This window comes from Lampetra planeri, chromosome 33 (assembly GCF_965212315.1).
Source record: "Lampetra planeri chromosome 33, kcLamPlan1.2.h2, whole genome shotgun sequence".
NCBI classification, from domain to species: Eukaryota; Metazoa; Chordata; class Hyperoartia; order Petromyzontiformes; family Petromyzontidae; genus Lampetra; species Lampetra planeri.
Genome location: NC_136139.1, coordinates 5,633,339 through 5,650,083, shown reverse-complemented (window position 1 = coordinate 5,650,083; position 16,745 = coordinate 5,633,339). Strand labels below are relative to the sequence as shown.

Sequence of the window (16,745 nt, the reverse complement as noted above, 5' to 3'; positions counted from 1 at the left end):
GTAGGTGCAAACGTCGATTTGAATATTAGGCAAACTTACTGGCTTGCACTTGCATTCGGAATCGTGTTTCATTTGTCATACACGAAGATATTTTTTCTTATGGTATCAATATATTTTAGCATAAGCCGTTTTTTATATGAACTTGGCAGTCAAGACTTTACTTTGAACATTGAAAGTAATCTTTTAATGGATCGCTTGTGGCCTTGTTCATGCCAGCGAGTACTTATGCTGATTTTGGGCACACAAAGGATCTCATCGTCTGCGGTATACAACAATAGATCTGTCCGTGCGAGAGCCTTGCCATTCAGTGTGTGCGTGTTTGTCTCTCTGGGGCAGCAACTCACTTCGAGGGGTTCTGAGGGCTGTGTGGGATGGTGATGGAGCAACAAGCAGTGTCGTGATAAGCGTTGAGCAGACTCTGGCGGTTTGCAGAATCGTACACGGTGAAGTACCTGCCAATGCACAGCACATGCACACAAAAGCACATTAGTCGGCAGTCCCGGGACATTGCATCGATTCAATAACTGAAATCAATTCTTATGCTCAACAACACGTGGTATGGAATTGAACGTGAGAATTTATTATTTATGCACATTACTTGCAATTATACATTTAGGCTCAAGGAAGAACACCATACAAACAAGACTGAACAAATGGAAACTTTAAATGAGATGATGTGCAATTACATTTATACACAAAGAGTAACACGTGGATTAGACACCATACATAAGGTTAAAGACATCATTGTGTTCAGAACAAGAGACAAGTAGGCTTGGGTAGGGCAGGTTGCTGGAAGGGATGGGCTGGTGGTTGAGACTAACAATGGAGTAGCAGCCAAGGGAGGGAACGCACCCAAGAGTATATCCACGGAGGAAACAAGAGCGATGAAACCAGCTCGCATGCAGGTTATCGGTGGATTATTGCATTGGAGGATCGTTGGAGATGGCGCAATTCGTAAAAGCCTCCAACCCGCAGTGGACTGATCATGGCTGATTATGAAATGTTACATATGGTATTCTCCAAAGTAGAAGTGTTTCTTTCATTATTATTTATTTAATGTACTACTTTTTTCATTTGCTATTCATTGCGCGCGGTTGAAATCCACATTGCTCAGTCTGTTAGCCGCTGAGGTCATGACGGGTTTCATTCCTGTTGCCGTATAGCACACTACTGTTCTCGTTTGGCTGTAATGTGCACTGATGCCTACTTTATTGAGCCTGATATTGGCACGTAAAATAAAGAATGTTTGATTCATTGGTTCTCCAGGCTTTAGGACGCACCACCTACTGCTGTTTCAAAATACGGAAGAAAAAAGCACATGATATAATCTGGAAAACTTTGCAACACTACAGCATGTATGTGTGTGGTGCCTGGGAAGGTCCCTTACTGCGTGAGAAACCGCAGGATTAGGCTCTTGATTTCATCGTTGGGGAAGTAACCCTCCCTGGTGGGCGGCAGAGTTGTGGGCGCCTCCAGGTCAAACGCGATCGGCGGCGGCAGCTCCTGTCCATCCTGATGGCGATGATGATGAAAATGAGCGATGATGATGGCAATGGTGTTGATGAAGAATATGATGGTGGTGATGATGAAATATTTGATAAGTGGTGATGGCAATAATGAGGATATTAACATGATGGTGACAAAAGTAGCAGTGATGATAGTCGTGATGTGGTGATTATGATGGTGGTGGTGACGATGATGGTGATGAAAATGTGTTGAAAGTGATGATTGTGGTAATCATTCAATGATGAAGATCGTTGTAGTGACGATGGTGGTGTAAATTGATTAGGGTGATAATAGTTTTTGTGATGGCAATGACGGTGATGATGATCGCCAGTTGGGCAAAAACAAAAAAACAGACATTCAACAGCCATCCACGTGCCAATTTGTGTCAGGGTATCATCGATAAACATGACATGTAACATTTCAACACATTTCTTCAGTTTACTTTTTTGGAGAGTTTTAACTGGTGCCCCCCTTTTACCAAACGCTTTCTCCGATTATAAAAGTGCGAGGTTAGGCTTGAGAGATGACGCGAAGCGGGAAAACTCACCAGCTTCATAAGCTTGGGGAAACGCTGTCGCACGGCGCTGTCGACGCACACACGCACACACGCGTGTAGTCAGAGACAGGACACGAGCACAGGGCAGTGGTGCTCGCTGGCACCGTGACATTCACCCTCGCAGGCCCGCCAAGCCGCCCTACCCGTGGCGTCACTGCCTCACATTTTACCCCCCCCCCTCCACCGCTTGCCAAGTTACACCCAAGAGTCTCGGAGCTTGCCATCACTTCAGCAAAGTTCATTCTCGTATTAAAGAAAACGTGAAATAAATTAAGTTTTTTTTTTTTACGAGCTGTTAACGCTTCTTGCAGCGCATTTGAAACAATACACTATTTTAAATCATTTTCTTTAATACCGTTGGACTGGATTTTGCTTTAAGCAAGGACAGTATAAGTGGAAAAGACCGATTTGATTACCCCCTTTCTGATTAACATTTGTGTACACAAACCTGCGTCACTGACTGCCACCATATTAAGCCCTTGCTGCCTCCTGTGTTGCTTTACTGTGACCTGGGTCGTGAGCAGTGATTGCTGCACTTAGATCACAATGATTGAATCACGAGCATGATTTTGCGTGCTCAATATAACCTTGCCATTGCAATGGCATGGATACTAAAGCATAAAAAGTTTCTCGTCCAACAGAAAGCAGCAAGTGTCGAGAGAGACCCCGACTTCCTGGGCTACGTTACGTACTCACCACTGCCAGTCACCAGTCGCGACAAGCGATTCCTACAACCACACTCACACTGCAACTGGAAAATACGACACGAAGGCAGCCGGGCGGCCAGGCAGGCTGGGTGGGCGCCGTTCCAAGAACTGCGGCACCCACGCCACTTTCTGCTCATCTCCGGTAGGGGTTGCGGTGACGTGGGGGCGTCAGGAAAGGGTACACACGTGGGTAAAGCTGTGGGACGACACACTGCACTCCGCCACCCTCAACGTTCACAGCAAAAAAGCAGGTGAGTGACCAAGACGGCGCTGAATCTGCAAGTGAGAAGAGCTCCAGTGAAGGTCATTCCAGTCATCGGAAAAAAAAGAGTGATGTGGACGATGGAAAGAAAATGGAGGCAATCGCCATTCCAGCCAGGTCAACAGGGAAAATAACAAGTTGCTTAATTAACAAGTGTCTCCTCTGTCCACAGTGCCCTTTAATAACCCGTGGAATGCATTAAAACTAGTCTGCCTGTTACTGCAGGCATCGGCCTCTTTCGGGGTCTGTCAGCCCAACCCCACCGTGGTGCTGTAGGCTCAGCTAAGGTGGGGGATAAGCGAGGGTACGGGCTTGGCCTAGTTTCCCAGCAAGATGTGGTCGTCATGGTTCCATTGTTGTAACACTGCCACTGGTGGTGGCAGTGGTCAGATGGTGGTGGGGTCACTGTCGGTCATTTTCACAATCAGAGCAGCCGCGCCTCTCCGCACCAAACAGGGCTCTATGCCATATGCGGCCAGAGCCCAGACCACCCCTGCTGCACTCCTCCGCCGCCATTGCATCGTGGGTACCTAGTGTAGCGGCAAGCGCCCCTCACGTGGCAACGCCGGCCCCAAACCGAGCGGATTAACATGCGCCTGGGGACGATGTTCGACGATCGCAGTGAAGAGAAAAGCGGCGGGTGAAAGGGTGAAGCAGCGTGACAACGATAGGCGGGTGAAGGGTGCCGACGGTGAGTGGGACCCTTGTGGCAGAGGGGGCAGCAGGGGCAGGGTCGTTGCACGGCCGCGCCTGTCTTAGGTTGTCCCTCGCCATGAGGGATCTTACCCGTCCTCGGCTAACAGGCCTTCCTCAACGACCCTGTGTGGTTGCGGTGGCCGGGCCTGCACGGGCACGCGGCAACATGAGGGGCAGCTTCCTTCAGGACTTCTTCTTAAGCTTCTATTTTCCACCATCGTCTCCTCTCCTTTGATTGCCGAGGCTCGCGGCACAAGCGTTGTTGTTATGGAGACAGGCTGACCCTCCCGGGACGTTCCCAGCGTTCGTTTAAAACGGAACGAGCCACAACAATGGGCACTTTTATTCCTGCCATCTCTGGGTGCCAGCCTGGTGGCAGTCTTTTCCTTCCCACTGCTGGTATCTTTACCTGTGTCTGTTATAATAGTCAATCATTTCAACTTATGAGCACAGTATTCACTGACTCTCGAAGAGAGAGAACAACTCAGAGGCACAGTAACAGAGAACGCCTTTTTCCTTCTATAGGTTTACCTTTCATCATTAGAAATTAAAAATACTTCCATCCTGTTGACTAGGCTGAAAGTATCGAGTGCACATCATGAAGTGGAGAATGAGATGAATGTCAGAAGAAACGAAGGCAAGGTAGGCTTTCAGAGGAAAATTACAAATGAAATAATTTTAAGGACAAAACTTTAACAGAATTGGAAAGGTTGCAGCTGTGAAAATGTCCCCAGGCCTCACAGCTTCACCTGTCGGCATGAATGAAACCAATGTTAGCAGGTTCACCGGTGAGAGATGGGAGGCACAATCACGACACAAAGGCCAGAAAACAGACGGCGGTGGTCGAGACAAACCACGCAACACGCTTACAAACACCAAGTCAACAGCACGGATGTAGATGTCCTGACAAGACTGCTCACAAATTAGCAAAAGCGATTCACTATTACTTCTCGCGTGACAGATTAAAATCTGTGACCTTTGGAAAATAATAAACGCAGCGCACGAGAAGGCATGCATCTCTTACAACGACTACTTGAGCGAGTTATTAATTTACGGAGAACCCAGCTGTAGAATGCTCGGTGGGTCTGAGGGATGAGGTAACTACGGCAGACATACAGCAGGTCCAAGAGCGTGACAATAAAGTGATGGTGTAAGTTTGTTAAGGATGAAAACTTTGGCGCATCTTGATTAGTCGATGGCAACCGCTTCTTTCCGAATATTTTTCAGTTGTCTATTCGACAACTGAAAAACATTCGACGACCCAGGCTAAAAAGTAAACGTATATCAGTGTACAGTGTTGCGCCTTCTCTAAACAAATCACACAACTCTTCTCGATCTGTGTGTGGCAAGAGTGTGACTGCCAGTGTGGGCGTAGGGGAGCGGGCGGGCGGGCGGGCGGGGGAGCGGGCGGGCGAGCGAGCTGACGGGCGGGCGACCTGGCGACAATGCATGCCCCACGGTTCACAGCAGCGGCACGGGGATACGGTACCTGATGTAGGCCGACTGGTCACGGAAGGAGTCGCACAGCGAGTTGCCGCTCAGCCACAGCTCCTCCAGCTTGAAAGCCTTGATCCGGTCCAGATCGCGTTCGGACTTGAGCTACGCAATATGCATACCATTTGCATACGATTAGTGGTTTGAATGGTCACACCTGATGTCAGATTACCAACTTAACAAGGAGATCAACACGCGTTGATCTCTGGAATTAGTTAATTAGCAGTACGAAGATTGATGGGTGGATGTCAGAGCAATATGTGTTTTCCTATTTTAAAATAGTTTGCTGTGTTGTGGTCTAGGTCTCCTAACTTTTAAACAAACCTTTCATAAAAATTTGTGGTTTAGACAGGTTAATCCCAAATAGCTTCGTAACTTTAAACAAAAATTTTGTTTACATTGGACCATCTTTAGTTGAATTATAGTGCCTCCTAACCCACATCTGATACCCAAGAGATATAAATGCTTGCAGAAAACTGTTCAAAGCTCAAAAAACATTTCCAAGATGTAAGGCATGCATTAACCCATTAAATTCACCACACTCACAGTGCATGTGATAATTCATTATCTAACAAAATGAAAAAAAAATGCTAAAGCAGAAACAAAACTACACAACATTGGAAGACCAATAGAAACAATATTGATTCTTGAATCGAATTTGGTTAAAGATACATTGAATCACTGTCAGGATGAGATTAATAATGACAAGATGTGGGTCAGAAAAAATGTGACATGATCAGTGGAGAGTGGCGGTCGTACGCACCTCGTTTCTGGAGAGGTTCATGGTCTTCAAGGACGGCGTGTGCTGGGCCAGTTCGGCCAGGTCGTCCAACCGGTACAGGCGATTGCTGCTCAAGTTGAGGGACATGATCTGCAGGAGTGGAGGGACAGGGAGGCACAGCACGTTTACAAATTTCCATCAATGTGGACAGATTGTGCATCACATTCATACGGGCTCCGACCCCATTGCAAACCTTTCAGTAGCAGAGGCAACAATGCAACATTTTTGACCCTTCATCAGCAGTTTGGTTTTATCTCGAGTTGACAGGAAGTTATGATCGCTGGGTACAACATGGGCTGTAATAATGGCAAAGCACATGCCCACTTACGGCTGTTGACACATGCCTCTAATCTACCATTTTGGAGAGGTTTGGTGCATCACATTAATCTTCGCAACTCCCATATCTATGACTGAGGTGGCTAGGAAATGGCAGTGCAGGAAGTGGATTGAATCGAATTGTGCCTAGCTTTGAGTGTTATCCCCTTGTATGTTTAGCAGGTGTTCCTCTGGCCTATTATACATATTTTCTTATATCTAAAGATAGTGCTTATAAGGATGATTGCTTTAATATGTGCTCATTCCTACACCACTGCCTATGATCAAATTATCCTGAATGTGCCCAATATAGGTGAATCTCGGAAGATAAGTGAGTTAAGCATGGTTAAAACTTGTGGACGTGGGGCTGCCAGATGTGGCCAAAAGATGGCAGTGCTGAGTGTCACACAACGCATCCCCCTCCCTTCGTGTACGGCGTGGTGAGTTTCCTCCGGGTTCTCCAGTTTCCTGATAATGTTAAATACACATGAACTGAATAGGCCAAATATCTGAGCGGAGGACCTTCCTAAAAAACATGAAAACTCAAGGAGGCGTTTCTGGAAAAGCAAAAGGCATTAATATTATTTAAGGAAGATGTCTGTTGAACGTCTTTTGCCCCGTACAAAGCCAATTCCACTAACTGGAGGTGCAAAACCCCAACAGATCTTTTATTGTGGACACATGAAGGCTGCGTTTAAAGGGATGCCCAAAACGTGCTCATTCCTAATGAAGGCTTCATTTCACAATGCCGATAGCACATGTGAAATAAAGAAAAATACAAAAGTAACTCTTTGGTTCTTTCGGTAAAGTAACGTAGGTATAAAATAAAATAAATCACGACGTTTCGATTGCAACACAAGCAATCATCATCAGGTGTGAAAACCACAGTAAAATGTTTTTCTTTATCTTGCTGTGATTTTCCCACTTGATGATGATTGCTAGTGTTGCAATCGAAACGTCGTGATTTATTGTATTTTATACCTACGTGACTTTACCGAAAGAACCAAAGAGTATGGATTCCTGCAGTCACGAAAGCTTCAAATCTAGATGAATACAAAAAGGTTGACGTGAGGAGAGGCCGTACCGTGGGGATGTTCTCGCTGATGATCTTGGTCACCGCGTCCATGCAGCTCTTGCGGTTCATAACCAAGTCAACGCCTCGGGCCTGCAGCTCTGGGAGGACAGCACACAAGACATTGTGCAACTGAGGACCATGTTGGAAAGTAGGCACGTAACGGTTCAGTAATTGATGCATTAAAATTATATTCTCACTCTCATGATACAAGAACTAGACTGCTCATACGTGGAATTACAACCTCACAAAAAATAACGTTCACGTGTTACTTTTATGTTAACGGAATGAACAACACACAAAAGATTAGTCAGTTATATAAGAGCCATTATAAACAATACATAAGTCAATCAATCCCTGAATTAAATAGTATCCTTTAATCGTGATCATTTATAAAAGCGAAAGAGGTGATGTGGTAAACCACTAAATACTTTGTGAAGTGTGAATTAATATATATTTCTTAAAAGAAAATTATACGTAATTTTTGTGAGTTACCTTCATCATTTCTTATTCCATTCAAGTCTAGGGCTTGTTCAGCAGGTTCGAACCTTCTGCTTAAACATTCCTAGACAAGATACAAGCACAGACAGACACACAGCGTCCAATACCTACTGTAATCACCCAGGAATGTCCTTAACGCTTGTGACGTCACTCCACATCGCCCAGCCCCCTCATTAATATTCATGCACAGATGACGTCCTCCAAATGGACACCCACCCACCCACCCCCCCTCATTAATAATCATGAGCAGGTGACGTCACTCCACATCGAACAGCCCCCCTTAATAATAAGCAGGTGACGTACTCCAAATGGGCACCCCCCCATTATTATCTACTATAATTAGCCAAAAATGTCTGTGTGCAAGGCTCGTGACGTCACTCCACGTCGACCAGCTCCCCTCATTAATAATCATGCACAGGTTACATCCTCCATATGGACCCCCCCCCCCTCATTAATAATCATTCACAGGTGATGTCCTCCAAATAGACACCCCCACCCCCCATTCATAATTAGCGGGTGACGTCACTCTACATGGGAGGCCGAGGCGCCTCCTCCCCCCTCCTCGGCATCAACTTACAACCCTCACGACAAAGGCAGAATCCTCACGTCACGAGATCTCCGTAACGCTATTGAGATATCAAAGTAAAAAGAACGTAATGATGAACAAGGGATTATAACCTTAAAATTAAATAGGTCTGTGTCACCGCGCCCTTGCAAATTGCACACACACATTAATGCAATGAATATCACGTCAGTCTGCTTTTCGCTTGCAAGTTTGAGATTTACTGCAATACATCCGTCCTCGGACGGGCAAAAGGCGAGTTTTAGTATCATCTGCGAGGACAAAGGTTGCTAACAAGCACCAATTACGGCAAATGGCATTACCCAAACACTTGCAAGGACACTCATAGCTGGCTGCCTTTGCCACTCACGATGCTATGTTGTTTACATAAGAGCTCCAGATGTTTTTTTAGGTCAAGCTGACCAAACTGAGATGTTAATTTCTAAAGGAGTATGGCCATGGTTGCCAGGACCACGGTACAGTGTGCTCACTCAACTACCACATCAAAGACACAACGATTCTCCATTGAAAATTCCAGACTATCGAGGCAAGTGCTGTTATGGCTCACAAGAGCAGAAAGTGGTTTACACTACACCCAGGTGCATTTGTCTCTCAAATGCTGATATTTACACACCTCAACAGGTATTTGTTTAGGTCTAAGTGTAACTAGGGGAAGTTCATGATAGGTTCAGATGAAAATACCACTTGCCACTGATGTTGCACATGGTTTGAAATCTAACTTTGATGACTAATCCACTATTCCACCACTCTCCACACACATAAAGATCCCCCCCATAGCCATTAAAGACTGTTCTTAGATTTTTCGGTAAAGTCGGAGTGGTAGCTCCTGCAATCTCTCATTTACTTGATACAGCTGTCGTGGCTGTGACGGTCCCACCTGAAGACGGAAGCTTGTGTTGCCTCCGAAACGTCGTGATTTTTATTTTATTTTACTTTTTTAATGTTTTACCTACGTGACTTTACCGAAAAAATCTAAGAATATGAATCCTTGCAGTCACGAAAGCTTCAAATCTACCATTAAAGACTGTTTGGGCAAGAAGCTGCGAGTAAGCATCTATTAAGACTGGGACAGTGCACGAAGGGGTGGTGTGGTTAGCACCATTCCCTGTGTTAATGTTCGCTTACAACACCAGGTATTGTCATGTAGAGTTAAGTCGCCCCAGACGAGGTCCTGGACTTGTTCAGATAGGACTCGGATGTGACTCGTGTTTGCCACGAATTGAAGTAGGACTTTCGGATTTTTAACGCAGTGTGTGAGCACACAAAGACACACACACACACACATGCAGCATCGTTTCACACGTTGCAGGTGGTTGCCGACCATGTGCATGACCTCCTCACCTTGATGTGCTGCAGATCCTCCTCTTTCAGGTCATTAAGGAGCGACGGCGGTGGGCCCGATTGGTTCATTACAACAGCGACCTACAAGCGGAGGAGGGAGCGGCCACACCGATTAGCTTGCCACAGGGATTACGGGCACACTCTGCCGTTATTTAAACTTAATGTTGTTCATCCAATAGGCAAATAATGATGCATCGATTCTTGTGTTCACACTACTTGCAGCAAATAGTGTGCGTGAGAATTAATTGTAATTTATGTAATAGGTAAAACAAAACTGTACTCATAACACAAGTACAAAACATGTGAATTGATTTTGATTTGAATCTTAACTACCCCCAACAAGTTGAATTACCAGACTCATAATTTAATTAAAACATATTTTAATTTATGATTGTGAAACGTGTTGAATGGATGCAGAGGTCACATAGAGAACATATACAAATAGAAAAATTAATTATTCTTGCACTTATGACTCAATGCACGCATTGTAGGTATAGGAATACATATTCATTGATTACGTCAATATCCCATGACCTGCAGTTCACTTTGGTGGAAATCTTAAAAGGAGATACCTTGAAAGGCTGCATCAGGATAATCATACTGTCCTTCATCCAGGAAAACATCACTGAGCTTCAAGACACTTCAAAGCGGGTGGTGCTGTTTGCCGATAGGTGAACTGGGTGGTAAACCAACGGTTTAGCCGATGCACTTACCTTAAAGTTGTCGGTGTCCACTATCTGTCGCGAGATGCTCTTCAGGGCTTCGGCTGCTGCGCGGTCCTCCAAGTGGAACACTGCCCGCTTGTCTTCATAGTGGAACTAAGGAAGGACATGCACACATACACACATGTGAGCGAGCATGCGTGTATGTGGACTCTGTTTTTATAGAGATTACCAGAGCTATGGTCATCGGCATAACATGGTTGGCATGGGCCCTGGTGCTAGGAATGCAAGTAGTGAGGTTAACCTGTCCATATTCTCCCTTCTTAGCTAGGAGAATGGGCCTCTGGCCTGTGGGCCCTGGTGCAGTTGCACCTGCCTAGCCACTCGATGGCTATGTTGTCAGAATTATGTGGAGCTAAGGTTACAAAATTATAATTTTTTTCAGGATATGGAGATCTTGGCCTAGGTGCAGGCATGGACTCCAAGTCATTCACAAATCGCAAAAAACTCAACATTCGGCAGCAAAACTACATTGAAAGGAAAGGCATGTAATATGCGACGTTTCGGCCAATGGCCAGTCCGCATACAACAGACCATTTAAAGTAAAACACGAGATTCATGTTAAATTAATTTCACATTAAAACCAACTGGTATGTGATATCAGGCAAAATTAATATTATGAATGTGCTTTACAATCCAGATCATGGTAGTAATTTACATAATGGTTTGACTTAACAAAGCTCCCTTAAGCAGATTTAAAGACAATGGATCCTGAAAAGGTGATCCTGTGGCGATAATGCCACGAGGAAGTAATCAAGCAATTGTGAGATTATTATTATTGTTGCAGATTAAATGCTCGACAACAAAGAGCCCTGACATTATTATCATCCATTGTCTATCCTCTGCTGGGTGAATATGCCCCTCATCTCATTGTCATCCTTCATGGTCCTGCAATGCTACACAATTATTTCGTATTTTTTTACAAATGCAGGGTTTACAATTCACTGTGCCACTGCATCTAAGCCTCAAAAGTCTTGAAGACTCGGTGCAACTGCTTGTGGCAACAAGCCATGCAAAATCTTGAATTCTATGTCATGTCTACTTAATTCTTCCTGGCTTCAAGGCAGCAAGTGTGGGCAAGCATGTCCTAACCTGCTGACACATCAGCACCTCTGAGAAAGTTGATGCTGGCCACGGCATATAATACTCACAGATGTGCACTTAACACAACATCCAAGGGACTGCATTAGTAGTCTCTGAATTTCAGATGTCAGAATGTATTAAGTATAGCCTGGGGGGAGCAGTTGAATATTCATTAGCACACAGTGCTAAAAATTCAGTGATCTAAGTTTTATCTGGGAAGTGGGCCCCTGTCCTTCACCAACCCACACTAACCAGCATGGTAAAGTACTGTCATATAACCCCCACAATTGACACGGTATAAAGGCCTATATCCAACAGTGGACGACAAAGGGCTGTATATTATTTCTATAATTAAGCATCGCCTATCAAGATTTGTAAGGCACAATATGCTCTTGTATGTTCAAAACTATAAGATCATAATTAATTAGGGTAGCAACACAAAGCTGCTGTGAAGGAAAACAAAAGCTTTGCATGTTGTACCAACAAATCCCATGTTTGGTGCCTGACGTTCGGCATGCAACTGACAAAAGCCACTACTTTAAACTGAAAGCATCATTGTTGTGGTCGTTGTCGCGACACAATCACAGTACAACCTCGAGCACTGAACCAATGGCAAATTGACCAGACTTAGGGGGGACCTATTACGTTGTTCACAGCAAGGTAAGAATACGAAATATGCCCATTGTAGCCATTTCAAAATTGATAAGACTTGGGGAAAGTTATGTTAATGAGGATCATTTGAAGGCTGGGACAGTCCACGAGGTGGTATAACCATCACCATACCCAGCCACTTTTATCTCCCCAGTGCTGATGCTTACAAACCACATCAGGTACACTCAATTAATGTTGAGTCGACCAGGACCTGTTCAGATAGTCACCACTGTTGGTCACAGCCATGAAATCAAACTCAGGTGGCCGGATTGTTAGCGGGGAGACCAGGCGCACAACAAAAACAGCCATTCGTTACTAAGTGGCAGTGACATCACCAGTGTTTGTACAAGGTTGGGGGCAGTTCGAGGCCACACGAATACAAACATACCTGCACGGGAGTAAAGGGCGTGGAGGAAGCCTGCTGCAGCGACTGCAGAAGCCACATCTTGTTGTACTTTTTTCCAAAGGGAATCTGGTGCACACACGAAACAGCAACAACGGGGCGCTGTGAGTGAAAGATTTGTGCCAAGAAGGGCGTCAGGTGTTTAAGTGAAAATAAAATGTACTTGACTTGAACACGATGCTAGGCCACATGTACACATATATGGGTGCGTGCACAGCTCTGCATTCGTCAAATAAAAAGTCAAAGACATTTCAACATTTTAAAAGTAAATATCTGTATGGAATGCCAGTGGTGCAGGTGTCACATTGAAAAATAAAATGTAATGTTACTATGTTCTCACCTCCTTAAAGAACGTTCAATGTTAATCAAATTAAATTCAACACTTAGCATACTTATTTGAATTTGTTTTAACTATTGACACCTCTATCAGCAATTGCACCCCCTCTATGAATAAACAGTAACATTACAATTGGACGTTTAATAATTCACCCCCACAATGTTTCACAAATTGTCATGTTTTTGGGTCATCACACAAGAATACATTTTTGGTCTGTTTTCCTGTTTCGGTGTATTGTAAAAAAATTCTACTTCATTTGTAGTTTTGTTTAATTTATAAAAATAAACAATAAAGATTTGCATATCGATTATAGAAATTATTATCTTTCCTCATATGCATAATTCAATGTAGATAGCATAAGTGTAATAATTTAGTTTAATCAAATGATGGATTCAGTATCACACACCTATTTCCAACTACCTCATGCACCTTAATTGACTTGGTGATTCATGGGTTGTTTTGGCTGGCAGCACTGGGACATGAGTTACAGCACTGCAAGGCTCAAAGACTACAATCAAATTTCAACCTCAACTCATTCCCATGTTACATATTGAATTCTGGGATTCCAGACATTTTGATAGGGAAATGTGAGCATGTGTTGTTCATCCTAAAAATAGCCCTTCTTAACTACCCCTCCCTTTCCCTTTTTCATCCTTATCAGCCCCTTTTTCTCTCTGATTATATTTCTGTGGACTTCAAATTGACACTAAACATTCCCGGTGTAATAATGCACGTGATGCAGATGTGAAGGACAGTGCATGCAGCCAGTGTTATTTTAAACATTAAAATTTTGGTAATTACTGTTGGGAGTTCTGGAATATAATTAAAACCCAAATAAACATGTCATGAAAATCATATTGGTGCAACTGTCGACTTTTACAATCAGCATCTCATTCTCAAAACCCTGCTGTCCCAGGTGGTCCATCTCCACGTGCCTGGGCACTTGCTGCACTTACCGTGATCTTGTACCACGACGACCGCTCCCTGTGGCCTCCGCTTGTGCTGTGTGACGGTCGCCCGCCGTACCCCGTCGAATCGGGACGGAAAGTGACCTCAACGGCCGAGCGCCGGTGGTCTGTCCGCTGCTGCTGCCGCCACCGATTGGGATTGGTCGAGTACGGTGTGCTGGCGACGCCAAGCCAAGTGCGCCACAAAAAAAAACACAGAAAATGACAGCACGCTGCGGTCAGCAATCAGTCACGAGGAAGCACATGCACTTTTGCCTGAGCTGGCATTAGGCCCAATTATAGGCTAGAATTGTTTAAATATCACTCGCCATAACCAGGAAAACAACTCATTTCAAATGGATCATCGTGCAGTGTGCCAACCACTACGCCACCACTCTTCACACCACTTCTCACACATGTGTGCGCACTTGGAATAATACGTACAATCGCGCCCGTGAAGTTGGCATATCTTCCCACATGTCCACGTCATCATCGTCATTCAGATGGGAGCGGGGGTTTGGGCCACCTATTCTTCCACCTCCACCGCCCCTGCCGCTGCCACCGCCGCCGCCACCGCCGCCGCCGCCGCCGCCACCTCCGCCTCCATTATTCCTCCCTTTCCGATTTCCCCTAAAGTATCCATGTCCACTTCTTCTGCCGCCGCCACCACCGCCGCCGCCGCCACCACCACCACCGCCACTGCTGCTTCCTCCACCGCTAGAGCGTGCAGGGGACCCCGACGACCTCCCATCCATGTAGAGTCTAGGGCCTCGACCCCTGTTCCTCCGGTCCACAGCCTGGGACCCCGTGCGATCGTCATGTTCTGTGCGCACAGAATGGGAAAGTGGAGGAATGGGACGCCAAAGAGTTAATTAATTCAATGGTTGAGAATGCAGATCTAAAACAATACTCTAGCGCACAAGTTAGTGCTATTGAAGTGGTCAGCGAACCGAGCGTTGAATCTGGCTAAGTTAGTTTCCTAGTCACCACGACTAACATGTGTCAATTGATATATAAACCGGTTCTAGATCCATCATCCCTCCACCAATCCGCACCGAGAGTGAAGTATGGCTAAAAAACCAGTCAATTTAAATGACAGTGCATACATCATCAGTTGTGTTTTTTGTTTGCATTCTGACCGCAGGTATTGTGGTCAATGCAAACATGACACCTTGTAAAAAAAAAAGTGTCAGTTTTGTTGCCAGATAAAAGGGTAAAAACCAATTATCATAGTTTGCTACTGGCAAAGGAGGTTCCAATGGTGGTATGGCTAATAACCCCCACGATTGTCACGGCCTGGGAGGGAGGCCTTCTAGCACCTCCGAGTCCCGTACCTCCGATTACAAGGTTGGCTATGTATGGTGCGAAATAAGTTCAACAATGCAAAGGTCTGTAAATTCATCTTCTTGGTTCTTTCGGTAAAGTCACGTAGAAGGGAAATAATAAAAATAAAACATAATAAAATAAATTGTTTTATATCTTGATACAATCAATCGTTAATCCTAACGACCACTGCTGCCAAGCTGATAGTGTTCAGAGTGGAAGAGTGCCAAGGGTTATATGTTAAGAATGACAGTTTGGAGTTTGTTAGATATTGATTGCATAAGATGTGCGTGCATGGGATGAAATTAATTAAAATATTTGTACTTTACCAGGTAAGACCCACTGAGCTATTATAGCTTTTTTTCAAAAGCGACCGGACCACAAATGATTGTCCGACTAAGTGGCTTATCACGTGGAAAAGTATAGCAGACAAATGCTCGAAAAGCATGTTTATAAATGTGGAGGGGAAAAAGAACCGGAGGGTCCGGAGAATAATCCACACGACTGCAGGTATGTAGAGCCAGACAAATTCCAAATTTACAGTCGTCGGGGTCGGGATCGAACACACGACCTCCCTCCCGTATACCAGGCGAGGGAGATAACATCTTGATACCGTGCCACCCTACACAGTTGTAATTGTGTAGCTATTAATGTAAAGCCCAACGGCGGATGAGCGTCCCCTTTAGAGAGGGCTCTAGATGGCTTTATATTATAAGAACATCGCAGGTGCTCCAATATGCAATACATGTACAGCTCTTTTAGAAATCCACTGCTGGATGAGGGCTTTCACACGCCGTGTGGGTCATGGGGTGGGGGGTCACATTTGCTCATATCTCGCCACCGCATATAGGAGGCACGTCGATTACTCTACCAACACGGGTACATAACACGACGGTGTCTGTTGGGAGGGGATGATAATGATGATGATGGTGGTCGTTGGTTAAGAATTAACGACAGAGCAACAGCCAAAACGAGGCGTAGAAGCGCCAAGAACGCGCACGCAAAACAATCACGGGAGCCGTGGAATCACCATCGTGGGTAGGTGCCGACGCGTGATGTTAAGCCGCGAGGGACGGCGGTGTGACTGGTGTAGGGGGAAGGGAGATGCGATCATCTAGCAGTAGCTCGACCACGGTTGACAGGAGTTGAGGGAGGTGATTGCAGAGGCCTTCGGCAGGCCTCGCCTGACTCACCGCTATAATGGCGCCCGTCGAAGAACTGATCCGCGTCTTGCTTCTGCGACATCTTTGAAGGTTATTTAATTTAAAAAAAACAATCACCGGTTACTCTTGCAGCTAGCTCGAACTCCGAAGACAACGTTTTCCGCTGTGGGTTTCGTGTGTGTTATATCTTGATATTGACGAAAGGTTATTTTGCTTCGACGCGCAACGGAAGCGGGAACGATTGCGGGGGAAAGCCCGTCAACCACCTCTCTGTGCTCGAGTCTCGCGGACGGAAGTGAATC

General features: G+C 45.2%; 1 protein-coding gene across 1 annotated transcript in view; it reads right to left on the bottom strand.

Annotated features, from left to right (window-relative positions):
- The window catches only part of NXF1 (nuclear RNA export factor 1), a 22,198-nt gene extending 5,453 nt beyond the window's left edge, over nucleotides 1-16,745 (bottom strand). Inside the window, exons 1-13 of the mRNA XM_078610081.1 lie at nucleotides 16,474-16,745; nucleotides 14,402-14,780; nucleotides 13,967-14,135; nucleotides 12,659-12,742; nucleotides 10,528-10,632; nucleotides 9,815-9,895; nucleotides 7,885-7,954; nucleotides 7,402-7,490; nucleotides 5,985-6,092; nucleotides 5,217-5,326; nucleotides 2,054-2,090; nucleotides 1,388-1,512; nucleotides 345-452 (exon numbers count right to left, since the gene is read on the bottom strand). Coding sequence (XP_078466207.1) covers nucleotides 345-452; nucleotides 1,388-1,512; nucleotides 2,054-2,090; nucleotides 5,217-5,326; nucleotides 5,985-6,092; nucleotides 7,402-7,490; nucleotides 7,885-7,954; nucleotides 9,815-9,895; nucleotides 10,528-10,632; nucleotides 12,659-12,742; nucleotides 13,967-14,135; nucleotides 14,402-14,780; nucleotides 16,474-16,525 — 1,517 coding nt within the window. The 5' untranslated portion in view covers nucleotides 16,526-16,745. The remainder of the gene's footprint in view (nucleotides 1-344; nucleotides 453-1,387; nucleotides 1,513-2,053; nucleotides 2,091-5,216; nucleotides 5,327-5,984; nucleotides 6,093-7,401; nucleotides 7,491-7,884; nucleotides 7,955-9,814; nucleotides 9,896-10,527; nucleotides 10,633-12,658; nucleotides 12,743-13,966; nucleotides 14,136-14,401; nucleotides 14,781-16,473) is intronic.